Source organism: Vicia villosa, linkage group LG4 (genome assembly GCF_029867415.1).
Source record: "Vicia villosa cultivar HV-30 ecotype Madison, WI linkage group LG4, Vvil1.0, whole genome shotgun sequence".
Lineage (NCBI taxonomy): Eukaryota > Viridiplantae > Streptophyta > Magnoliopsida > Fabales > Fabaceae > Vicia > Vicia villosa.
Window position 1 is genome coordinate 117935641 of NC_081183.1, and position 26774 is coordinate 117962414.

The 26774-nt window shown below is 32.9% G+C and overlaps 1 protein-coding gene across 2 annotated transcripts; it reads left to right on the plus strand.

Annotated features, from left to right (window-relative positions):
• Positions 1-10166: 10166 nt before the first annotated feature.
• Positions 10167-19418, plus strand: LOC131599534 (oxysterol-binding protein-related protein 4C-like). 2 transcript variants are annotated; one of them, XM_058871851.1, is made up of 7 exons: positions 10167-10268; positions 12134-12289; positions 17474-17719; positions 17814-17910; positions 18071-18365; positions 18732-18834; positions 18970-19418. In XM_058871851.1, the coding sequence occupies exons 1-7, from the start codon at positions 10266-10268 to the stop codon at positions 19219-19221; spliced, it is 1152 nt and encodes a 383-aa protein (XP_058727834.1). In that variant the 5' UTR covers positions 10167-10265; the 3' UTR covers positions 19222-19418. The 2 variants fall into 2 exon arrangements, with proteins under 2 accessions (XP_058727834.1, XP_058727833.1); XM_058871850.1 differs by lacking the exon at positions 10167-10268 and having other exon boundaries at positions 11782-12289.
• Positions 19419-26774: the final 7356 nt, after the last annotated feature.

Below are 26774 nucleotides of genomic sequence, written 5' to 3' on the forward strand. Positions count from 1 at the left end.
CTTCTCCTCAGGTACCCACATTTTCTTGGGTCCTTTCTTGTTAGTTCTCCTCAAGTTCTGATTGAACTTGGGTTTAGCATGATAAATAACAGGAGGTACAACATGATATTCCTTAGTTTGTGCAACATGATATTTTCTATTTTGTGTCACATGCTTCTTAGTATGTGTAATGTGAAAACTCTTAGCATGTGATGTGAGCTTAATATCATGGGAGTGGCCATACTTGAATTGATCATACAAGGGTTTGTATGTGATTTTCATATCATCAACAGGCTCAAGTTTGTATGGGGTTTCACCCTCATAGCCTATGCCAACTCTCTTGTTTCCACTAACTGCATATATCATAGAGGCAAGTTGACTTCTTCTAATACCTCTAGATAGAAACTTTCTAAAACTAAAGTCATATTCCTTAAGAATTTTGTTCATACTTGGAATAGACTTTTCTGAACCAGAAGATGATTCAACATCTTTGGATAATTTTAAAAAAAATTTCTTCAGTCCAGAATTTTCTACTTCAAGCTTCTTAGTTTCAGATTCAAATAGCTTTTTCAGCTTTTTGTATTTGATACTAAGTTGAGTCTTGAGTTCCAGAATTTCAGTTAGACTAGAAACTAACTCTTCTCTAGATAGTTCATAAAATACCTCTTCAGAATCTGAGTCTGATGTAGATTCTGATTCATCATCAACAGTGGCCATGAGCGCAATGTTTGCCTGCTCATCTTTAGAGTCTGATTATGATTCTGATGAATCTGAATCATCCCAAGTTGCCATAAGGCCTTTCTTCTTTTAAAACTTCTTCTTGGGCTTTTCCCTCTGAAGCTTTGGACACTCACTCTTGTAATGACCTGGCTCCTTGCATTCAAAGCACGTGACCTTCTTTTTGTCAGATCTTCTGAGTCTAGAAGATTCTCCTCTTTCAGGATTTTTGGAACTTCTGAAGTTCTTGAACTTCCTTTGTTTACTCTTCCAGAGTTGGTTTACCCTTCTGGAGATCATGGACAGTTCATCTTCTTCTTCTTCTTCTTCTTCTTCTAATTCTGACTCTTCGGAATCTTTTTCTTCATCCTGAAAAGCGTTAGTGCATTTTTTATTATTAGATTTTAATGCAATAGACTTACCTTTCTTCTGAGGTTCATTAGCATCCAGCTCTATTTCATGTCTCCTCAAGGCGCTGATCAGCTCTTCCAAAGAGACTTCATTCAGATTCTTTACAATCTTGAATGCAGTCACCATTGGGCCCCATCTTCGGGGCAAGCTTCTGATGATCTTCTTGACATGATCAGCCTTTGTATATCCCTTGTCAAGCACTCTTAATCCAGCAGTTAGAGTTTGAAATCTTGAGAACATTGCTTCAATGTTTTCATCATCCTCCATCTTGAAGGCTTCATACTTCTGGATTAATGCAAGAGCTTTTGTCTCCTTAACTTGGGCATTTCCTTCGTGAGTCATCTTTAAGGATTCAAAGATGTCATGGGCAGTTTCTCTGTTTGATATCTTCTCATATTCAGCATGAGAAATAGCATTCAGCAGAATAGTCCTTGACTTGTAATGATTTTTGAATTGTTTCTTTTGATCATCACTCATTTCTTGTCTTGACATCTTTACTCCTCTAGCATTTACAGGATGTCTGTAACCATCCACAAGTAGATCCCATAAGTCACCATCTAGACCAAGAAAGTAACTTTCCAATCTATCTTTCTAGTATTCAAAGTTTTCACCATCAAATACTGGTGGTCTAGAATATCCATTTCCATTATTGTTTTGATCATTAGAAACAGGTATAGCAGTTGATGCAGTTGCTGATGGATCAACCATATTGACTTAGTATTTTTCTCTTCCTGAATCTTTTTGTAACACGGTTAAGTGCTTGCACCTAGAACCGGCGCTCTAATGTCAATTGAAGGATAGAAAAACACTTAGAAAGGGGGGTTTGAATAAGTGTGACTTTAAAAACTCTTAAGATAAAAACAATGAACACAATTATTTTTATCCTGGTTCGTTGTTAACGAAACTACTCCAGTCCACCCCCTTAGAGTGATTTACCTCAACTGAGGATTTAATCCACTAATCATTCTTGATTACAATGGTTTTCCACTTAGATACCCTCTAAGTCTTCTAGAGTATACTGATCACAACTTGATCACTCTAGGAAATCACCACTTAGAAACTACTAAGTCTTCTAGAGTCTACTGATCTCACTGATCACTCTAGGAACCTTTTACAATCAATGTAAAATAAATGTTTACAAGAGTATGAAATGCTTCTTAGAAAGCTATAATCACAACTGTGATATTTCTCTTAAGTTCTAAGCTTAACACTCACTAAATATTACAATAGTTGTGAGGTTGAAGATGAAGTTCGTGAGCTTTGAATTTGACAGCGTTTCTGTATAATGCTCAAGTGTTGTATTGAGCTTCACATCATAACTTCTATATATAGGCGTTTGAGAAGATGACCGTTGGGAGAATTTAATGCGTTGCGTGTATAGTACAACTCTGCATTTAATGTTTCACACTTTTGTCAACTACCTCGAGCCATGCTTTTGTTGCTTTTACTGACTTTGCCTTTTGTAGCTTCTAACGTTCCTTTTGTCAGTCAGAGTAGCCTGTCATCTTGTACTTGCTTCTGATCTCTGATTTGTAGAATACAACGTTTGAATAATCATAGTCATTCATCTTGGTGCAGAGCATCTTCTTGTCTTCTGACTTTGAAGTGCTTGAGCGTGATACCATAAGAACTTCAGTGCTTCTGCTTCTGATCTCATGTTCTTCTGATGCTTCATAGACCATGTTCTGATTCTGCTTGACCATCTTCTGATGTCTTGCAAGAGCATGTTCTGATGTTGCAATCTTGAACCTTCTGAGTCAGTGCTTCTCAGCGCTGAATTGTGCATACTCTTTATATATTTCCTGAAATGGAAAATGCAAAGGATTAGAGTACCACATTGTCTTATACAAAATTCATATATATTTTTATCATAAAAATAAGAATATTGATCAGAACAAATCTTGTTCTAACAAGGGGTCATAAGGCCCTCTTGGATACTCCTGGACAGACCTCTTGGCAGCCTGCCTCATTGATGCACGTAGTTGTGCAGCCTGCATATCGGGAGAAACATGTGCTTGAACATGTTCGTCCTCAGGTTATTGCTCACTGTCCCTTTGATCCCTAGACGAGGAAGCATGAGCCAGGCGACTCCTCGGATCAAAAGTGGATGCTCTATATGCCCTTCTAGGCTGCTCAGCTCTCTCACGCCGAGCGGATGGTGTCTGGCTTGGCATGTCCAGACTCAATCTAGGGTTCTCAGCCATAATCCTGAAAAAATACATTAATTAAAAGGAAGCAATGGAACAAATATGAAAAAAACACTCAGGCAACATTTTAGATTGACATATCTGAAACTTATTAAGAGGAGATTTCAGGTATGCACATCCGAACATTCCCGCGAACATCCATGGATGAACATGTGTGTGTTCTTGCCCCAAATGCCCCCAATAAACTTAGAATAATGACCTAAGTAGCCACATTTTCCAGATTAAACTTCTATATAATGATTTTAAATGATACTAAACAACCTATTACATACATTCAATGTACAACAAATCATTAGGAGAAACTTACCCAAATTCGAAGCTATTGTAAACTTGTTGAAATGAGAAACACTTGCTTTGGTAACACTTCTTCAAAGTCTCAGAAAGACTTGTTTCGGTAATTTTCTAAAAGTGGGGATATGAAGGATTTTGGTGTTTGTGTGAATAGAATAGAAATAGTAGAAAGCATGGAAGAATGAGGAGTTCTGTCTGAGTCAAATATATACTTAAAACCGACTGGAATATGCATCTCTGAAAATCTCATAAACGTAAATTATAGAGTTGATTCGAATATCCCCTTAATCTTGACAAAAAGGTTGTTTAGGAGATTCATATTCGAAATCACTTTCAATATATATGATGTGGTGAGTTCGAAGGTATTTTGAAATTTTCTCCTAAAAAAACATAAGGATGCTTTTAAAAATTCCTATGTTAAATTCCTTATAACTTTATATTTTAAGTAGGAGCGACCCAAAATATATATAGGTTGTTTGAGTACCATTTGTACTTGTTATATATTAATGGATCACTTGCTTATAAAAAATGAATACGTGTTTATCAAGTTTTGTTTCCAAGAATAAACAGTTTATTCTGGATGCATTTACATACTTTTTATTAAAATTTTATTTTAAAAGTCTAGTGGTGGAATTAATTACTTATAAAATAAAGAATCGAGGATTCTAACACATCTTCATGGGCGGACGTATGCTTAGCCATTCTGTGGCTATAGCCACATCAAAAGATTCATATATATATATATATATATATATATATATATATATATATATATATATATATATATATATAATTGGAAGAGATCTGAAAGAAAGATCTCCAGAACTTTCGGCGTAAGACAAAGTTTTCGACGCAGGGAGCGGAGTTGGCAGGTAGCCCAAGCCGAGCTCATGGATGCTAGGTTAATACTAGTAGGGCTCACTCTTTCTGCTCTCTTACTCCTCTTCCTATCTGCTTGCTACTAGATCAGCTAATCCTCTTTGCCTCATAATTGTGTGTGTGTGTGTATATATATATATATATATATATATATATATATATATATATATATATATATATATATATATATATATATATATATATATAATCTTTTAAATATTGAATCGATTATCAAATCTATGAGAACGAATTATTGATTTATTGATTAAATTATTAGATTAGTGGTTGATTCTCGTTATTAAGTTGAATAATTCAGTTGAATAAATCAGTCTCTATAGTAAAACTATATAGTTATTAAACCAATCAAACCAAATAACTCAATCTCTAGAAAAATCACAACACCTAACAAATTTTAAAATTTCAAAATATCACAATTTTACAAATTCTTTAAATTTAAATTCTAAACATAATCATCACACACTACAAAATAATACAAAATACAAATCAAAATAATTTTTAAACAAAGTCTAACTGAAACATAAACTAAATAAGTAAATAAGTGCATTGTCTAATAAATTTAATTTCAAGGAGAAAAAGTTGTTTAAAATAAGTTATGAACAAATTCTCTACTTATATTTTAATTTTATATTTTATATGGCGATTTTAACCGTCGATTTTACAAAATCGTCGATTTTTTACTAGTTTTGGTTGGTCTGACCGACTCACACTGGTTTAATAGCTTATATGATCTAACAATCAAATCAATTTTTTTTATTTTAATATTTTTGCTAATATCTCATATTTGATAAACAATTTTCATTATAATTTTAGAGTTTTTTAAATTGTCTCATATGTGACATCTTTACCTCAAATGTTAATACTATTTTATCATTTGAATTGTGATTAGGATATATTGTTAGAGTCTTTTAAAGTGTATATATATATATATATATATATATATATATATATATATATATATATATATATATATATATATATGTATATACATATATATATATATATGTATATACATATATATATATATGTATATACATATATATATATATATATGTATATATATATATATATATATATATATATATATATATATATATATATATATATATATATAATCTTTGAAAATAAAATCTTTTAAAGTATACCTCAAATGTTAATACTATTTTTATGCGCACGTAGTAATATGAAAATAAAATCTTTGATATTGTAATTGTTTAAAGTGTAATTCCTTGTATCAAAGCTGTTTGTTCGACAGAGACAAGAGAGCGTCGAAAAAATTTGTTTTGTTTACAAATGTGGAAATAGTTTGTTACACATAGATTTGTTTTAAATCTAGATAGATTAAATTTAGATTTAAAATAAATTAGATTTGATTTAGTTCCAAAATTGGTATTTTGGGCTTTTATTTAGAAGTGTAAAAACAGTTTGTTACACACAGATTTGTTTTAGATCTAGATAGATTAATTCATTAATGTTTGAGTCCAGACAACTTCGAAAAGGTTAGTGATTCAAAATCTGCAAAAGAAGCTTGGGAGATTCTTGAATAGTCTTTTGGAGGCGCTGAGAAGGTGAAAGAGGCGAGGTTACAAACTCACAAAAGAACGTATGAATTGCTTCTGATGGAAGACAGTGAAGTCATAACTCATTTATTTACTAGGATTACGAAACTAGTGAATCAAATCAAGATATGTGGAGAAGCGTTAACAACAAGAGTTGTCATTTCGAAGATCTTGAGGTCTTTGGCCCCTAAGTTCGACCACATGGTGGTAGCCATAGAAGAGTCGGAGGATTTGTCAAAATTGACATAAGAAGAGCTTCAAGGGACGCTTGAATCTCTTGAAAAATGAATGGCTGAAAGAGTTACAGGTAAGTCGAAGAGTGACGTGGCTCTGCAGATCCACTCAGCAAAAGAAAAGAAAGGCAAAGGAAGTTGGGATAGAAATAAAGGTAGAGGTGGCTACAACAATTCGACTGGTCAAAATCAGCAAGAAGGAAGCTGTTTGAATCAGAGAAAGCCCTCATACCAAGGCAACCAAAGAGATGGTGTTGCAGGTAGAGGAAGAGGTGGTGGTCGAAAGTCTGATAAAATTCACATAAAATGTTTCAATTTTTCAGAAGTATGGTCCTTATATGAGTAATTGTCCAGAGAAGCGTGAGAATCAAGAAAGGGATGCAAAGTTTGAAAAACATAAAGAAGAAGAGATGTTACTGATGGTCACAAAAAAAGATGAAGATAAATTTAAGGACCAATGGTACTTGGATTCAGGATGCTCATCAAACATGTCTGGAAGGAAATATTGGTTTGTCAACATAAAGCCCTCAGTGAAGAACATGGTGAAATTTACAAATGACAATACTCTAGCAGCTAAAGGTATTGGAGACGGTTTGATTATGAGGAAAGATGGCAAGAGGTCAGTAATCTCTAATGTGTTGTACATACCAAGCATGAAGAGCAATTTGCTCAGCATTGGGCAGTTGGTCGAAAAGAACTACAAAGTTTCGATCGTAGACAAGATGATGAGAGTCTTCGACTCAAGAGGAAGGTTAATCTTGAAGGCTCCTATGTCTCAAAATAGAACCTTCAAGATCGAACTCGATTTGGTGGAGAGACAAAGTGGTCGAAAGCTAAAAGTTTTGAGAACTGATGATGGTGGAGAGTATGTGTCGAAAGATTTTGATGCATTGTGTGAAAAAGAAGGGAATGTGCATGAGATGGTGTCACCCTACACTCTACAGCAGAATGGAACTGTAGAAAGGAAGAATCGAACCATCATGAATATGGTGAGAAGTATGTTAAATGGCAAGCATTTACCTAAATAATTTTGGGGTGAAGCTGTGTCGACAACAACATTCATTTTGAACAGATGTCCGACGAATAAGCTAGAAGGAATTACTCCAGAAGAATTTTGATCTGTTGTAAAGCCTAGCTTGAGTCATCTGAAGGTATTTGGATCTATAGCACATAGACATGTGTTAGATCATTTGAGAAGAAAACTTGATGACAAGTCGAGTCAGATGATCCTAATAGGATATCATTCGATTGGAGGTTACAAATTGTTTGACCTAGTGAATAAGCAAGTAGTGATCATCAGGGACGTGATCATAGATGAGCTTAAAGAATGAGATTGGACTGAAAAAGTCAAGAAATATTTAGTGGGAATATTACTCGAAGAATCAGAAAATCAAGTCAAAAGAGAAGTTAGACAATAGGAGGTTAGATATCAACCAAGTACATTTAGACCTCAGAGAATAAGACACATGCGTGCAAGGTTGCAAGATTGTGTGATTACATCAGATGATGTGGTCGATGATGAGGGTGAGCTAGTACATTATGCTTTCTGTGCAGATGTCAAACCAGTCAATGTAGCTGAACCATTGAAGGATTCGAAATGGGTGAAAGAAATGAATGAAGAAGTGAAGTCTATCGAAGATAATAATACTTGGTCACTTGTCGAATTGCCTCAAGGCAAGAAGGCAATTGATGTCAAGTGGGTATACAAGCTGAAGATGAATCCCAAAGGTGAAGTGGCTCGACACGAGGCAAGGTTTGTGACAAAATGATTTCTTCAAAAAAAGGAATTGACTTCGATGAAGTTTTTGCACCTGTTGCCAAGATCGAAACAATTAGGTTAGTTGTTGGTCTAGTAGAAATGAACAATTGGCACATATGTCAGATGGATGTGAAGTGTACATTCCTGATTGGCCCCTTAGACGAATAAGTCTATGTTGCACAACCAGTTGGGTTTGTGAAACATGGCGAAGAAAGAAAGGTGTACATGCTGCATGAAGCCCTGTATGGATTGAAACAAGCTCCAAGAGTTTGGAACAAGAATATTGATAGTTTATTTAGGGAGAAGGAATTTGTGAAGTGCACAACTGAACATAGAGTATATGTAAGAAGAAGAAATAATGAATTTCTAATACTATGTATCTATGTAAATGACTTGTTAATAACAGGTAGCTGCAAGAAAGAGATCGAAGACTTCAAAGATGATCTCAGCAAGGAATTCGAAATGTCGGATCTGGGTGACATTTCATATTTCCTTAGCATCGAATTCCACAAAAGTAGTAGAGGTTTGATGATGCATCAAAGAAGATATGCGAGTGAAATTCTTAAGAGATTTGATATGGAAGAATGCAACTCGACTTCAACCCCTGCAGAACCATGACTGCAACTGTCGAAAGATGCATATGAAGATGATGTCGACCCAACTCAGTACAAAAGACTTATTGGATCACTAAGATACCTTTGTCATACAAGGCCTGACTTAGCATACAGTGTGGGTATGGTAAGTAGATTCATGCAGAAGCCAAAGAGGATACTAGGGTATCTGAAAGGAACTCTCGACTGTAGTATTTTATTTCCTGCAGTTGATAAAGGAAAATAATGCAAGATAGTGGAATACACTAATTCGAGTTGGTGTAGTGATACTGAGGATCGAAAATCCACAACTGATTATGTGTTTATGCTAGGTGGTGCAACAGTTTCTTGGAGTTCGAGAAAGGAACCAGTAGTGGCATTATCATCATGCGCAACAGAGTACATAGCTGCTTCTCTTTGTGCATGTCAAGGAACATGGATGATGAACTTGGTCGAAGAGATAACAGGTAAAGATCATGGAGAAATTACCATGAAGATCGACAACATGTCAGATATCAACCTGGCGAAGAATCCGATAGCACATGGTCGAAGCAAGCACATCGAAATTAGGTTCCATTACCTTCGAGAGCAGATAGCTAAAGGGAAGATAAACTTGGGACACTGCAGAACTGAGAATCAGATTGCAGACATCATGACGAAGGAAGTGCGTGTCGAAGTATTCAGAAGACCAAGCGATATGATGAATATAGATAGCTTAGACACAATGAATTAGGTGGTGTGTTGAAAGTGTAATTTCTTGTGTCGAAGTAGTTTGCTCGAATGAAACAAGGGAGTGTCGAAAAGATTTGTTTTGTTTATAAGTGTGAAAACAGTTTTTTACACATAGATTTGTTTTAGATCTAGATAGATTTAATTTAGATTTAAAATAGATTTGATTTGATTTAGTTCCAAAATAGGTATTTTGGATTTTTATAGTTTTGGGCTTTGGCTTAAGGAGCAAGTTAACCTAAACCAATAAATAGGGAGTAACCCTCATTATTTTGTAAGTCAAAAAGTTGTATTAACAAAATTTGCAGTTGCAAATGAATAATAAAATTTTCTACAGTTTGTGGACCGAGAATTACACTGCAGAAATCCTAATATCTTTTTTCTTTAAATTTCTTTTCTCTTTTCATTGTTATCGTGTGGTGATAACAATCTTGTTCATCAAAATTGATAAAATTCATCATAAATTTTGATAGATTTCCAACCATAGTTTAGTTTCATAAAAGAATAACAGGATGCATGCAAGTCAATTTTTTTTTAGTTGTAACAACTAATAGATGAAAGGATCACATATGAATATTTCAATTATGATGTTTTTAATGCATTTTTACTTATGAAAAAACTGATAGGACAGACAGAACAAAATAAAAATGAAAAAAACCAAGCATATGAAATAACCATAAAATATAATGTTGGCCTTACACGTGGGCTCCACGTCAATTTATTTTTCTTTTCTTTTTACAACACCTAAGATGGAGATGAATCCTCGTCTATCTATATATAATTAAGAGTGTACTATAAATTTTCAACTTCACACTTCTCTTTCAATCTGCAACATCTTCTTCAACTTCATAATATTTCCTTGAACCTCTTGTTTCTTCTTCAACTTGAAGATTATGGTATGTGTTCTGATATCTTATATTTTTACATGCACTCTTATTTTCATCTCTGTTTCATATTTTTAAGGGTATTTGTTTCTTCTATTATTTGTGTATATTCATGTTGAAAATCTCTGTATATCATACAAAAGAATGAAATTGTTTGATGTGTTGTTATAATGCAGGTAGAAGAATCTATGTAAATTATATTTTTCTATTTTATTATATTAATATTTTGAATTATTCATAAATGTATAGATAGATATATAAAATTAATATTTAAAAAATTATTATAACAGGTATTATTTTTAATATATGTAAATTATGTTAGAAGTCTTATAATAAGTAGGTAGGATTAGATTTTGTTTCTAGACATAGAATATGAATATTTTGAGGGTTTGTGTGGAGGAATATTATAAAAAGATTAATAGATTGTTAAATAAAAAATTGTTGTTTAGTTCACGAGCAAGTTATCAAAACAAATTTATACGCATTCTCATACTATTTAGGATCTCTTTTCTCACAGCAAATTATCTTATAACCGATAGTTTCTGGTTTGTAAATTTATATGATTAAAAGAAATTTGTTTTGTAATATGCTTATTTTTAAGAATTTATAGATTTTTTTATTAATTTATAATTTTATTTTGAATTATATTTTTTCTTAAATTTATCTATATTATATTAATTAAAATTTAAAATTTTATTTAATTCATGCTATTTAATATTTATAAACAAATTCCGCTGATAATTATATTAAATATTACAAATAAGACAAAAAAATTCATGAAGTAATTTGAGTCTTATTAACTAATTAAAATAAATAGTTAAATATATTTGTGGTCGTCTTAAATATATTTATATTTTATTTTTAATCTCATTTTAAAGAATGATCCTTTTAAAAAATTTCATTCACATTTTGTCTCTCATGTAATTTAGCGATAGTTTTTATAATTTAGTGACAAAATTAACAATGATTTACTATTTAGTGAATAAATTAACGACGATTTTAGCAGGAGAGATCAAAAGTGTGGATGAAAATAATTAAAAAAATTATTTTTAAAAAAAAAATTTGAAGGATTAAAAAAAATATATAAAATATTTAGGAGACCATAAACATATTTAACCCTAAAATAAATTTATATCCGATAATTTAATCTACCAACTATTAACTATTTTGTAATGAAAAAGTCTTGTAAGACATTTTTATTTCTTCCATTTAAATAAAATAAAATAAAATAAAATTTAATCGTGTAACTAGTGTGTTTATTTTGTATGTAAATATTTTTAATTAATTAAAATTTATATGTGACGTTTTATAATTAAAGATGGAGAAAGTAGTATTGTCCAAATCGAGAAGAGGACCATAATTAATTAAGTTTGTTGTGATATAAATAAGAGGACCATAAATAAGAAGTTGTATTATCAATTATCTAGTTTTTCTTCTTCTAAGAATCAACCATTTATCTTTGAAAGTATTTACCCGTTCGTAAATAGTTGGTAATTTGTATCTTTGCTTTTAAAAATGTAAAACTTTAAAAGAGCAAGACAAAAATGATACGGACTCTTATTTTGACTTTAAACATCCTACAATTTTGTATAATTGTTCCTTGTACTAATAAACAATTATTTATTGGTACAACTAACAATTATACAAAATTGACAAATTTATTTGCACAAAATGACAAAAATCTGAATATATTACAACTTACTTTATTCCAATATTTGCACCATTAGTCCTTCATTGGTGAACAATGGGACTTTTCTTAGCATTGATTTTATAACCGTTCACATTAATTTGCAATAGAGAGAGACACACAAAGTTTTAGGATAGTTTAATTAATTGGTTGAGAGAAGAATTAAGAAAGTGAAAAAATGGTGATGCAGGTTGACAAGAAAGAGAGAAAAATAGTGGTGAGTAAGCCACTACAAGTTGCAAAAGAATCAGATTCAGAAGAAGGTTACAATGCCCCAAATCTTTTACAACGCTTATTAAGTTTATTCAAGAATGTACGGTCAGGATCTGATCTCACATCCCTCCAGGTATTATCAATATACTTTCTATATGTTTATTTTTGAATTGAAAAGTTGTGTGAAACGAGTAAAGATATTCTCAATTTTTTCCTCTCTACCTTTTTTCTTCTTTTATTATTAAGGCTTTAGGAATATTATGTGATATTTTAGGTACTATAAGAAAATGATGGTATGTGAATATAATGTATACAGTATACTCAGAAAATAGTAATGTATAGAAAAACTCTTTTGTTCTTTTGGACCAACCATTTACTATCCTTGTGGACTCCGACATCATTGAGTAATAAACTAGGTGTTATTGTACTGTTTGATGAAATTAGTTAATATATAAGCTCAAATATTTTTGTAAGGAAAAAGTATTTCTGAATAATTTGCATCACAAGTTACTTGACAAATGAGGATAAATTGAGAAAATTAATGAGTGATCGAGGGGAAAACTTTTATTAAATGTGTCAGTTCTTTCAATTATAATAGGGGTGATATTTATAGACACACTAGTCATCCAAATGAAATTAAAAATAAACTGTCTAAAAATAGTTTGATATTCACCTGGATATATCCTTAAAACAATATATCTGCCCAGATATATCCTTAAAACAGACTGTCTAACAAAAAATGATATACATGTTTGAGTATATATATCTTTAAAGCAGACTGACTTAAGCACAATGCCCCTTCCTAATTCAGATTTAACATGCTTCTCATTCCCATTAACTTCTTTAAACCTGGCTTACTTTAGGGGTTTTTGTCAAGATATCTGCTAATTGCAACTCTGTCTTGCAATAATCAATAGTTAACCTTGCTTTGCTAACTTGATCTCTAAGAAAGTGATACCTCATTTTTATATGTTCACTTTTACCATGACCCATTCGATGATTTGCTAGATCTATGGCTAATTGACTGTCTACTAGCAGCTTGATTTTTCCATAGTCACCAATGTTGAATTCTTCAAGCAACAGGTCTAACCAAAGTATTTGACATGTTGCATAAGAGCCTGAAAGATACTCTGCTTCACATGAGGACAAAATAACAGTCTCTTGCTTCTTTGAACTCCAAGAAACTAGTGCAGACCCAAGCATGAACAGGTAGTCAGCTATGTTTTTTCCGTCATCTTGATCACCACTCCAATATGAGTTTGAGTAACCATATATTCTTGCTCCAGTTCTAGTTGTTTGATGAGACATTAGAACTCCATGATCTGAATCTGATGTGCCTTTGATACATCTTAGTATTCTTTTTACTGCAAGTAGATGATATAGCCTTGGTTTCTCCATGAATCTACTCACCAATCCAACACTATGACAAATTTCAGGTCTTGTATTGTAGAGATACCTCAAAGATCCAATGATCTTCTTATTCAATGTGTTATCAACCAATTCTTCTTCAGATTCATTCTTCAGCTTGATGTTGGTCTCCATTGATGTGATAGCAGGGTTGCAGCTACCCATCTTAAATCTCTTTAATATGTCCTCTACATATTTCTTCTGATTCAAGAAAATGCCTTGTTTGGTTTCCATGATTTCCATTCCTAGAAAATATGCCAATATTCTTAGGTCATACATTTCAAACTCAGTATTCATGCTTGCTTTGAACTTTGTCAATTCTACTTCATTTTAACCTGTAACCAATAAATCATATACATAAAGACATAGAATAACTTAGTCTTGTTCATTTAAGTCTTTGATATAAACACCATGTTTTGATGTGTATTTGTTGAAACCTAGGTTGATTAAGAAGCTGTCAATTCTCTTATTCCAAGCTCTATATGCTTGCTTCAATTTATACAAAGCCTTTTTTTAACTATATACTAAACCTTCTTTTCCTCTTACTTCAAAGCCTGGTGGTTGGTTCACATAGAATTCTCCCCTTAGATGTCCATTCAAGAATGCATACTTCACATCAAGTTGATGAATCTTCCAAAATTTATATGTTATTGTGGCCACAACGATCATTATAGTTTCAAGCCTAGCCACTGATGCATATACTTCATTGAAATCTACTCTAGGTCTTTGGAGAAATAATTTTGCAACCAATCTTGTTTGTACTTGGAAATATTACCAACTGGTTTCAACTTCAGCTTGTAAACCCATCTTACATCAATTACTTTCTTGTCGGAGCTCTCAACCAGCTCCCATGTCTGTTTTTTCTCAATGTCCTTGAGTTCCTCAACCATTATTTTCATCATGTAGAACTTGCACATGATTGATTGGTTATGCCTCATCCATCATGGCTTCTTCAATTAGGTCACCATTTTCTTTAATAGCTTGATCAGGAATCTCTCCTAATCATTCAGCCTGACTGATGGAGTCTTGGTTCTGTTTAACCTTCTTACTCCATGAACTTATGTAGGCTCAGTTGGTTCAAGTCGTTCATCATCATGCAGTGTAGCTCTAATGTGACTTGAGATTTCACCTTCTTGCACTGAATATTGTGAAGCAAGCAACCAATTCCATCTTTTTCTTTCATAAAATTCCACATCTCTGTTGATCACTACCTTATTTTCACTAGGTGCTAACAACTTGTAAGCACCTGTTGACTGATATCCAACTTTGACCATAACATGGCTTCTATTATCCAACTCTCTTCTAAGTTGTTCAAGAACATGTCTAAAGTGTACTGAGCCAAATAGTTTGAGATGACCAACACTTGGCTTCAACCCTGACTAGGCTTTATAAGGAGTGTTATTGTTCAACTTCTTTGTTGGACATTTCTTGATGATGTACACTGCAGTTGAGCTGGATTCTCCCTAAAAATGCTTAGGCATTTACTCTACTTTAAGCATACTCCTAGCTATATCCAAGATGTTTTTTATTTTTCCTTTCAGCAATGCCATTGTGTTGAGGTGTGTAGGGTATTATCACTTCATGCTCAATCCCTTCCATGTCACAAAATTGAGCAAACTCTATCGATGTATACTAACCACCACCATCAATTCTCAATATCTTGATGGTATGTCCATCTTGTTTCTCAAGCATCAACTTGAATATTTTTGAATCTACTGAATACTTCACTTTTCTTTTCCAACAAGTAAATCCACACATGTCTTGTAAATTCATCTATGAAGATTAGAAAATAGCAGTTTCCTCCTAGTGATTTTACTTCAAATGGACCACATACATATGAGTGCTCAATTTCAAGTTTCTATTGTGAATTCATTGGCAAGTCGTGTTTGAAAGTCTTTCTTGTATGCTTGGCTCTGCAACATTCCTCACACAGCTGCTTTGGCACTTTAATATTCGAAAGTTCATACACCATCTTCTTCATATATATCAGCTAAGACTTTTGAAATTAAGATAGCCAAATCTTTGACGCCAAACCAAATTTTTATCTTCAGATGTGATTGATGCAAGACATTGATGATCAAGCATATTGGTCATGACCTTGAATGTCCAGTCGGTGCCCTCATAATTGCTCTAAACATTTCATCAAACACCTTGAGTTATTTTCTTTCCAGCTTCATTGTGTAATTCTTATCAAGTAATTGATCTAAGATGATCAAATTACTTGCCATTGAATCAACATATAAGACATCACTAATGATGGCTTCATGTTCATCCTTCTTTTTCACCCTGATTTTGCTCATTCCTTCTGATGTCACCATGTTGTTGTCTACAAAACGAATTGATCCTAACTAATTCATCCAACTTGACAAACCAGTTCTTGTTGCTTGTCATATGATTACTGCAACTTGTATCAAGGTACTGCACATTTGTTTCTCTCTGAGGCCAAATATGTTGCAACCATCAAGATAACATCTTTAGATTCTCTGCTACCATAATGAGGAAATTGAGCCACGCCTTTGTCTTCATCATTGTTCTTGTTGTAGTAGCAATCTCTAGCATAATGACCAAGATTCTTATAGCAATATCATTGAACCTCATCCATGTTAACCTTCTTATTGCTCTTCTAGTTCTGATTAGCACCATTCTTGCTAGTTCCCCGTTGGCCTTTTGCAGCCTTACCTTGTCATTCAACTTCTTCTTCCATTTTTCTTTAACTTTGTTATTTCTTGAGGAATTTTATTTCATCTTCTTGAAGAATTTGCTTGCAGTTCCTGTTCAGATGCCTTTTATGAATCTTTTGCTTCAATCTCATCTCATCGCCCTCAGGAGATGCTTGCAATTATTCTAGCTTCATCTCTAACAAGTCTTTAGATTCTTCAATTGCCACCACAATGTGATCAAACTTGGCTGGAAGATCCCTCAACACATTCTCCACCTTCTGCAATTCATAGTCTTTTCTCCACAAGACTTCATTTGATTTGTCAAAGCCACCATCTTTGAGAAGAACTCAACAACGGTTTCATCATCTTTCATCTGCAAGTTTTCATATTGCTTTCTCAAAGATTGTAGCTTCACTTTATTTAACTTTTCATTTTCACCATATAGCTTCTTGAGAGTATCTCAAGCCTCCTTGGGTTGTTTCTTTCCCAATAATCTTCTTAAAGATATTTGAATCCACACACTAAACATGATAAAGAAACTGGAATATTCTTTTCATATAGCGATAACTCATCATTGGATTTCCCTTCTACTCTTCATAAAAAATGAAAAAAAAAATACAAATATATGTTTAACTGAATGAGTGACTTGCGTTGCACCATAAATTTTTATTTAACAAATTAAAAAATTAATAACTTTAATTGATTGAGTATGTTCAACTATCATTTTTGTTAGGTGTTGAATTAAATTGCATGCCCCATTTTTTTATTTTTTTATTTAATGATTTGTCTTTATTAAAAAATTAAATAATTAAACCATAAATTCTCATTCAATTAATCAAATTTAATTTTTTAAATTAGTTTGAACCATTTCTTTCCCCAAAATTATTTTTTAACACATTCAAACAAAAATTTTCAATCACTTCATTAACCACAAACACCATTGAAAAACAATAAATAAATTTAAACAAAAAATCTTAATTTAGGTGAACTTTTAAAAATCTTAATATTGGATTACGTTACTTGGTTATTATTAGAGTAAATAATACAGCAACTTTTGTATACGTTTACTCTAAATTTGTAATTAATTTTACGTGTAACCCTTCCTTCTACTAAATACTACACAATCATGCATGCATCTACTTGTATATATTTTTTGTAGTAGAAATTTGCAAATACAAATCATCTTAATTTGGAACATGTATTCTACATAGAATGATGAAAAAATTGAAAATATTGTGTGTTACATGCAGTTGCCACCATTGTTTAACTTACCAAAATCCCAACTACAATGCTATGGTGAATCAGTGTATTGCACTGCTTCAGACATACTAAGCATATGCAACAGAGGACAGAGTCCACTAGATAGGTTCATATCTGTTGTAGCATGGTGCATATCTACCACACGTCCGGCATCTTTTGGGGTTGCTCCTTATAATCCTATTCTTGGTGAGACACATCATGTTTCAAAGGAAAATCTTAATGTCTTACTTGAACAGGTACTTATTTACTCTCAAATGGTTGCTTGCTGAGCAAGTTTCCTTGATATATTCATTGCATAATAATAAGTTATTGGTTTGCATGTATATGCAGGTGTCGCACCACCCTCCGGTAACGGCCCTCCACGCAACTGATGAGAAGGAAAATATTGAAATCATATGGTGTCAGCAACCTGTTCCTAAATTTTATGGTATATATATCTTGACCTTTTCTAAGATCATAAGTATTTCTACATCAGATCATAGCCGCAGTGACACGGACTTGAGGTCCACCAGAACAAAAATTGTTACTACTGATGTCTATGTGTTAGTATCGTATTTGTATTTATCATCTTAAAATTGAATGTGTAGGCACATCAGTTGAAGCTCAAGTGCATGGTAAAAGGGAACTGAAGCTCTTAAACCATGGAGAAACATATGAGATGAATTGTCCTCATCTTTTATTTAGAATTCTACCAATTCCTGGTGCTGATTGGGTTGGCACGGTTGATATAAGGTGCTTAGAGACAGGGTTAGTAGCTGAGTTAACTTACAAGTCAAGTCATTCATTTCTAGGACTTGGTGGAAATCATAAAGTCATCAAAGGGAAGATCCTTGACTCTTCATCCTTGGAAGTTCTATATGAAATTGATGGTCATTGGGATAGGTATGTTTTATATTCCTTCATGAAGATACTATATAAACATTATTAATAGAAATTTATATTATTGACTAAATAGTTTTAATAATTATTATACACGCTGGATACACTAATCAATAACTCTATCATTGAGTCAGTCAGAGTCACAAATACATGTTTGAGTATATGCGTATTAAAATGTATTAGACATTAGTCTTCAATAAGATGTGTTGGCCTTGGGCCAGCCTGTTCGACTTGGCCCAGTTACGTTGGTCAAGCTCGGCCCGGCCCCGTGGGATGTCTTGAAATCGGGACAGACTTTGCTGAGTTTGGGTTTAGATCCGGCCCAATTACTTACACCTTAGTGTAACTCTCATCGAATTTGTTTTGTAGGACTGTAAAACTGAAAGATAGAAAAAATGGGAAAGTTAGAGTGATATATGATGCAACAGAAGTCATGTCAGGACTAAAAGCACCCATTCTCAAGGATGAAGAGGTACTAATGAAAATCAACTCATCTTTTCCTTTATTATTAGCATCTGTCAATGTCATTTTTGAGACAATGTTTTGTGTTCAAGTAATTAAGGGACATGTTTTAATGATTGTGACATGAGATTCTCTTGTTCATTAGTGTGTGTGGCCAACAGAATCAGTGAATGTTTGGAGTGAATTGAGCCAAGCCATAATGACCAAAGATTGGGAGAAAGCAAGAGAAGCAAAGCAAGTAGTGGAGGAGAGACAAAGGGAGCTTGTTAGAGAAAGAGAGTCAAAAGGAGAAAATTGGATTCCTAAACATTTTGTAGTGTCTTACAGCAAAGAAGTAGGGTGGGACTGTTCACCTATTCATCAATGTGTATCAGCTGCTCCTATCATAGCACTATAATTGTTAGCTATGTAATTTTATTATTTTTTAGTTTTATTTGGTGTAAAAAAAATTGATGTGCAATTATGTACTTAATTATCAAAATGGACAAAGTTTTATTTTAGATTGGTTTATTGTGAAGAAGATAAAAAGTTCTTTAAAGGAGTACATGAACTTTTTATTAATTTAGGTGAAATCTTGATGATGGATGTAATACAATATTGGAGTTTAATTTTATATACAATTATTGAATAATAGTGATGTTGTAATAAATTGGAGTTTTATTTGTGAGTCATCGACTTTAATTCTAATGAGGATGTTCACCAACTAATTTTTAAGAGTGTTTTGTGAAAGGTATAGATGAAAGTAGTAGGACATTTGAATTATTGTAAAGTCTTATTAAATAATAGTTTGATTTATGCAAATTACTTTACCACGTAAAAGTACAATAACACTTCCAGATTTTAGAGAAGCATGTTTGGACGCATCCAAAAGCATACAATTAAAATTGAAACTGAAAGACGTCCCAAATTTGTAGTTATGTTGCATCCACAAATACATCTCCGTAAACAATATAAAATTGAATTTCCGTATTATACTGAAGCACAGGCAGAAAAGAAGAAAAATAAGAAAAGTGTAGGTTGACAAAATAAAAATTCCATTGGTAACATTAAAAAAAAGCATTACATAGGTGATATCAGTATAGATCAAACATTAAATTTCAATATCCAGGTGGACGTTGTAACATCTTCATAATATCTTCGACTTATCTCAAAATCGTCGCAACCATCTCGATCGGAACTTTTGTTTCAAAATAGAAGAAAAAAAATTCCACATAGACCTTAAATCTGCAACCGTCTTCAGCTCAAAGTTGTTGAACTCAATCTTCCCTTTGTTGTCAACGGGCGGCGAACAGTACTTGATCTTCACAATTTTTGGATTGTCGTTATATGGTAGGAGATTCTGCAGTATGTATTTCAGATCTTCAAGAGGAGTGTACTCATTGATCTTAAATTCAATTAATGGTTTCACACCGTTAAAGTAGACATTTTTGACATGCCAAATGATGTTCACTTTGGTGTAATGTATTTTGGTATGAAATAATTAGACAAGTGCCCCATATTTATAATAGTTGTAGATAATTATAGACCTCAAAATTCATATCTTGTACCGGAGGATGTTTCGGAAATGCATCTTTGGTACCACCCTATTATCTTAATCCGTAGATGTATTTTCAGAACCTCGCAGAACATAATGAAATTCTATTCCCAAATAAAATAGAACATGTAATAAATGCATAAATTTTTGTAAACTTCAAAATGTATATATTATACATCATTAACATTAATACAAGATTACATATAATAAATTGATAAAGAAAAACTAAAATAAACTGAAAGACTTGTCGCCGCCAAAATCTATAACTATGGGTGGTACGCCTTTTGATTTTTATTTATTTGATTCTCTTTCAATCTCTCAATTTGGTGAACTCATGCATCCTTTCAATAAAATGGTTCGACCAAGTCTTGACTTTGGTTGTTGAATGAGATGTCCACTTTGATGATGTAAGTGGTATAGAGCATCCTGGGTTCAAATAAGGTTGAACAAGATACCACTAATTTAAAAATGATGCATCCGAAAATACATCTTCAAAAACTAAGGAGCATTTTAAGATTTCCATAGGGCTCTTTTCCACCTCATAGGATGGGGTAAGAAATTCACTATCATTTTGGTATCAAATGGGTAGAGAGATGCATAAACACATACGCTCTTCCATTTGATTAACTTGCATTTGGCCTATTTGGATATTCGAAAAGAATCTTATATATAGGAGGAGAGATTAAAGAAGGAATAATCATTGATATGATAAACAAATAATATTGAGAATGCATCAAATGCAAAAAGAAGGATTTTAATTTTGATATCTATCATTGGAGCTCACAACCCCTAACTTATTTGGATTATAATGATGTTTAGGAATTGGTGTTTTTTGATTTGATTTTGTTATGAAGAAATGTATCTCTATATCACAACAAGGTCGCAACAATAAATAATAAATCAAAAAAAGGAAAATGTTTGCTTAAAACAAGATTGCTTAGAGGTTGTATTTCTAGAGGTCTGAGGATACATCATAAGGCCGAATTCCGAGAAGTGTAAAACTATGATAGACATGAAAGCACCAGAGGATACTTTATATGGCTAAATCATGAGAAGTGTAAGACCATAATAGACATGGAAGCTCTAAAGTCCAAGTGTTTAGTATAATGACTAAATGAGATGTTAATGGCCCTTTTTGTTGAGAAAATAGTAATTCAAGTGGTCACGTGGTTATTAATAGTTCAACATGTGGTTACTGATAGTTCAGTAAGTGGTTACTGATAGTTCAGCATGTGATTATTGATAGTTCAGTAAGTAATTATTGATAGTTCAGTATGTGGTTGCGGATAGTTCATCATGTGGTTAATGCTAACTATCTATGTGGTTACTAACTAGAAGTTAGTTAGTTAATAGTATGATCTTATATAAAGGATGTAACACATATTTATAAAAAATTATCAATCAATAACACCATATTTTTACTCTAATTCTCTCATTTTTGGTTGTATATACTAAAAAGTTTTGAAAGGCAACTCGAGCTATATTGTGACATAAGTTCGTCAGATAATGTTTCAACAACTATTTTTATAAAGTTCATTGACTTATAAGTTGTTGTTGAAGGATAGAACAGATAAATAGAAATTGTATGCTAGCTGACTTACTAATCAAAGATTTGACAACTAAGGTCTTTAATATGTTTGTTGTCACTAATGATGTCTTAGATTAGTGGGAGCCACTCCTTCTTTATGTTTTATAATATTATTTTGATATCGATATAGACTTTATGTTAAAATTATCTGCAGAAATAATGATTATAAAGTTATTGATGTTATAACCATTTCTGTATCGTTTGACAAATATTGAATTTACAAAATTAGTTTGATCTCAATAAAGACTTCAGTTAGACCAGTTGGAAAAAACATGATTTAGAGGTCACACTGTAACGCCCAGAAATATAAGTATATGCTTAATTTGGATGTTTGTGACATTTATTGGAATTTTACCGTTTTTGGAATCGTTTTAGTCGGTATTAGTTCGGGATGGCGGACTAATATTTAATTGAAGGTTTTCATATTTTTGGTACTAGAAATATTATTAAGGTAATATTCTGCGTTTTGGGGTTTTTCTGAGCAATTAAGTTTAGATCGTAAAATAGATATTTTCTTTATAAGAAAAGAGATAAGAAAGATAGAAAGAAAAAAAAATAAAGAAAAACAGAAAAGGAAAGAGGAGAGAAAGAAAGGGAAGAGAGAAAGAAGAAGAGGAAACGAAGAAAAAGTGGAGATTGGTGGTTTTTCATCCGAATCGAGTTTCGATCGTTGCTATAGTCGGGTAAGGGGGTGAATCTAATTTATCTTGGATGTATGATTCTTATAGTTTTGTTCTTGTTGTTGTTCTTCTTGTTCCAATTTCTATAACTTTCTTGTGTGGTCTTTGTTTGAACTAAGTTTGTTTGAGAATGATTGTATGATGATTAAATGATGTCCTTGTTGTGTTATGGTGATTGATCATGCTTTCTTTTCCATTTCCATGGCTTGATTGAGTTTGAAGAAAATGTTAGGTTTTGAGAAAGATTGATGAATCAACCATGAAAAGTTTAATGTTAGGTTATTTCTATGGTATGTATGTGTTGTATTGGTGTTATAATGATTTTTTAGAGTGGTTTTGGTGGGTATAAGAGGGTTAGAACAGTTATGGTTCGTGCTGGTTTTTTCTGGGTTTCCGCAGGTCCGATGAGCGGAGGGGGGTCCGCTAAGCGGAGGTTCTGTTGCAGAAAAATCTCTGTGAGGGTCCGCTGAGCGGAGCTCAAGCGGCCACCAGCATTTTCTGTTTTTCCAAAACTTTGAAACTTCGTAACTCTTGAACCGTAACTCCGATTTTGTCGCCGTTTGAAGTGTTGGAAAGCTAACGCAATGAACTATACTATGATCTAATTAAATGAGTCATAGGATGTAGTATCATATTATTTTTATTAGGATTTAGTGATAGAACTATGTAGGGTTAACTTATGAAGTATGTTTATGTTTTCCAAACTTTGAAAAGTCGTATCTTTTAACTCGGGTGTTCGTTTTATGTGTCGTTTGAAATGTTTGGAAGCTATTTCCATGCTCTATATGATGATGTAGGATGTAGTAGTGGTTGGTTGATTTTCATAAATGGTTTTGTGAACTAGTGCATGATAAATCATGATGATGTGTTGTGTGAACGTTATCGTATTGATACGAGGTATGTGATTAATTGTCGATAACATGAGATCATGTTCGTATAGGTTATGTATTAATGAATGTTCATTCTTGATATGTGACGATGTTTGGTTGTTTGTTGTTAACATGATGTGTGGCCTTATGGCAAGTAATTGTTGTTATGAGAATGATGTATTATCATTGTTGAATTGTTGTGATTACAACTTGTTGATGATGTATTGATGAAGTTCTGGGCCAATGGCCAATATTAATTTGATGTGATGCAGTTATGCGATCATTTATGCCGATGTGGCCAGTATGTTTTGACGGTGAATGTGTGTTGTGTGCTTATTAATGCCTGTGTGGTAATTATGGTGTGATATAGTTGATAGCGATGTTATTAATTGGTGATGTATCCTTTTGGATAGAATATAAACAATGTAACGTGAGTGTATGATCGTGTTATATTGTTGATGATGTTGTTGTCATGTAATAGAGTCATATATTTGCGCATCATAACATTTCAATACGTTAATGGCGGAATGCTGTTAACAGATGGCCTGTGGGCAGTGGTTACCAGTAGGAGCTTAATGCTCAGTAACGGTATATTAGCCTGAGTGGCAAGAGGTCATCAGTGGGAGCTACATGCTCGATGACGACAGCCTGCGGGCATCCTGAGTGGAATAAAGTCCCAGCATACTGCTCGGCCAGGTGTATTTGTCATAATGACAAGGAGGAGTTTACTCCGGATTTAGTACCACATCATATGCATAGCTGAGTCTCATTCATCATTGTCTGTCTTTATAAATTATGTTATCATTCATGTGTCGCATTACTTATATACAGATTGTGGTTAAATGAGTGGATTACCTTGTTGTATGATTCTTGATGATACTTGTTGGCATTACTATATTTGTCATGCTTTTCATTATGAATTATATTCTCACCCTTCTGCTGATTTGATGCTTGAGTGGCATCCTACAGATTAGCCGCTTTGGGAGTCTTTTGGAAGAGGTAGTTATCCAGTTAGTCTTGTCGGTCGCTCTGATACGTAACACCGGGTAGTCGGGAGTCTGTTGTTATTTATTTGTATATGACTCTTTTGAACATGTATATGTGATGACGTGCCGTTGTGTATTGTAAACACTTTGTTTTGGAAAACTCCTCTTTGAGAGTGAGAGCTATACATACATTTATATGTTCATATCTTCCGTGTGTTATGTATCGTTTTATTGGCAGGTGTTGTATGCTTTTGGCATCGCTGATGTCCGTTTGTTTTCTAGGTGTTTGTTTGGTTACTTAGTGTAACATCCTAATTGTGTTGTATGAAATTTTTATACTCTGATATTTGTACCTAAATGCTTGGTTAGAATTGGGGTGTTACATTAGTGGTATCAGAGCAGGTCGGTCTGTCCGGCCAGTGTTGTCTAATGTTGTATAATTCCTCAGTACGTGATAAGTGTGTAGAGCACTGTCAGTACTTGTTGTGCCTCTAGCCGGTTGTATGCAGGAGTGGTTTGAAGCTTAGTGTGGGAGAAGATATGCTTCTCGGATATGTTTCAGTTGTAAGATGTTAGCATGCTACTGAGGGCAGTGTGGACCTCCGTTTTTTCGGGCCATACCTCTGAGCGGGAGAGATACGTGAACTGGCTCTTTTTTATCGCTTAATGCTTTCGCATTTTTGAAAATTCACAGAGTCGCCACCGACCTTTTATTTTATCCAATTAAGGAAAGGTTTATAAAAGAAACCGAAAAAAGACCTTTAAGAAATTCTGGGTAAGGGGGTAGGTTATACAAAGGGAAGGTGTTAGCACCCTTTGTATCCATGGTTATCCATGGGCTCTTAAGTTTGCTTAGCTCACTTGTTTTTCGATTACTTTTCAATTGCTTTGTAATGATCCTTGTGTGGATGTATACAAAATGTTTGTTTATCTTTCGAAAGATGTTTTGAAAAGAACGTTAACTTTGTAATGATCCGTGTTTGGATGTATACAAAGTATTGTCTTTTTGGAAAGTTTTTTTTTGAAAAACAACAGTGTATGAGAATTTTGTTTGTTTTGATTTGAGCAAACAAACTAGGAGGTCTACCCTGAGTTGTAAGGTCTTTATCCTTATTTCCTTTAAAAATCTATCCTTTCACCGGATACAAACAAAAGGTTCGATTTTGTACTCGAAACAGTAGAATTTTCACTTTGATTTTGAAAAGAATGAGAAGGGATTACCTTAAGAGGTGCAAGTGTGATTGTGTTTGTATTCAGATATTTTATCTTTGAAGTTAGTGATCTAACGGTTCAATTTTATCTTTGACATACACGCAGTTTATATTTGCTGGAAATTAAAATGCGGAAATGTAAAGTGCGGAAAGTAAATCTACGCTATTACATCGATTGTGCAGGAAATGTAAACTAGCCTATTTACATGAATTTGACATCCTATACATTTATCTAGGAATTTAAATTGCAAGAAAAATAAAAGGCATGTTTTTGGATTTTTTATGATTTATTTTAGTTTTGATTAATGCATGATTAATTAAAATAAAATGAGGGAAAAGATGAAAATAAATTTTAAACCTAAAAATTAAGTTCAAAATATGTACAAAATATTTGTCAATTAATTTTAAAACAAAACTAATTTTTTTGGAATTTTTGAAATTGATTTGAAATTGATTAAGCTAATTAATACATAATTATACAAATAATTATACAAATAATTAAAACTTAAAGAGAAAATTATCCTAAATATGTACAAAATTAGTTTATAATATATAAACAATATTTAACATAAAGAACAAATTTTTTATGATTTTTTGATTGGTTAGAATAATTAAAAAGCAAATATATAAATATATACCAATTAATTATGCAAAATATTGAAATTATGAAGAAAAATAAAATATTTTTATTTCAGAAAATAAAATATTATTTTAGAAGTCTAAAAATATTTTTTGCGTATTTTTTGGATTTTTAAAACTATTTTTAATTAATTTAACAAAGAAATTAAAATAATAATAGAAAATAAAAGGACACTAATCAGATGTGGTTGATTGGAGAGTCCATGGTGTGGAACACTTGTCAGGTGCGTTGGATGGAAAGTTGAGAAGATCCAAGGGCTCAGATCATGAGGGAGCATAATATGATGGTGGGGAACATGTGCTGAATCCAAGGAGATTCAAACTTTCTGACTGGGACCCACAAGTGCACGCGTGGATGGGAAGACTGGTTGACCAGCCAATGATCAAGAGCCACACGAGCGGAAGGAAGAGTCAGCTTTGACTGACGAACCACGCTTGGACGC

What these genes read in the sequence shown, in the direction of transcription:
- LOC131599534 (XM_058871850.1), top strand. Translation starts at nt 12,122, where the DNA reads ATGGTGATGCAGGTTGACAAGAAAGAGAGAAAAATAGTGGTGAGTAAG. An exon ending in ATTGATGGTCATTGGGATAG is followed by an intron (nt 18,366 to 18,731) that starts GTATGTTTTATA and finishes TTTGTTTTGTAG; the next exon opens with GACTGTAAAACTGAAAGATA. An exon ending in CCATTCTCAAGGATGAAGAG is followed by an intron (nt 18,835 to 18,969) that starts GTACTAATGAAA and finishes CTTGTTCATTAG; the next exon opens with TGTGTGTGGCCAACAGAATC.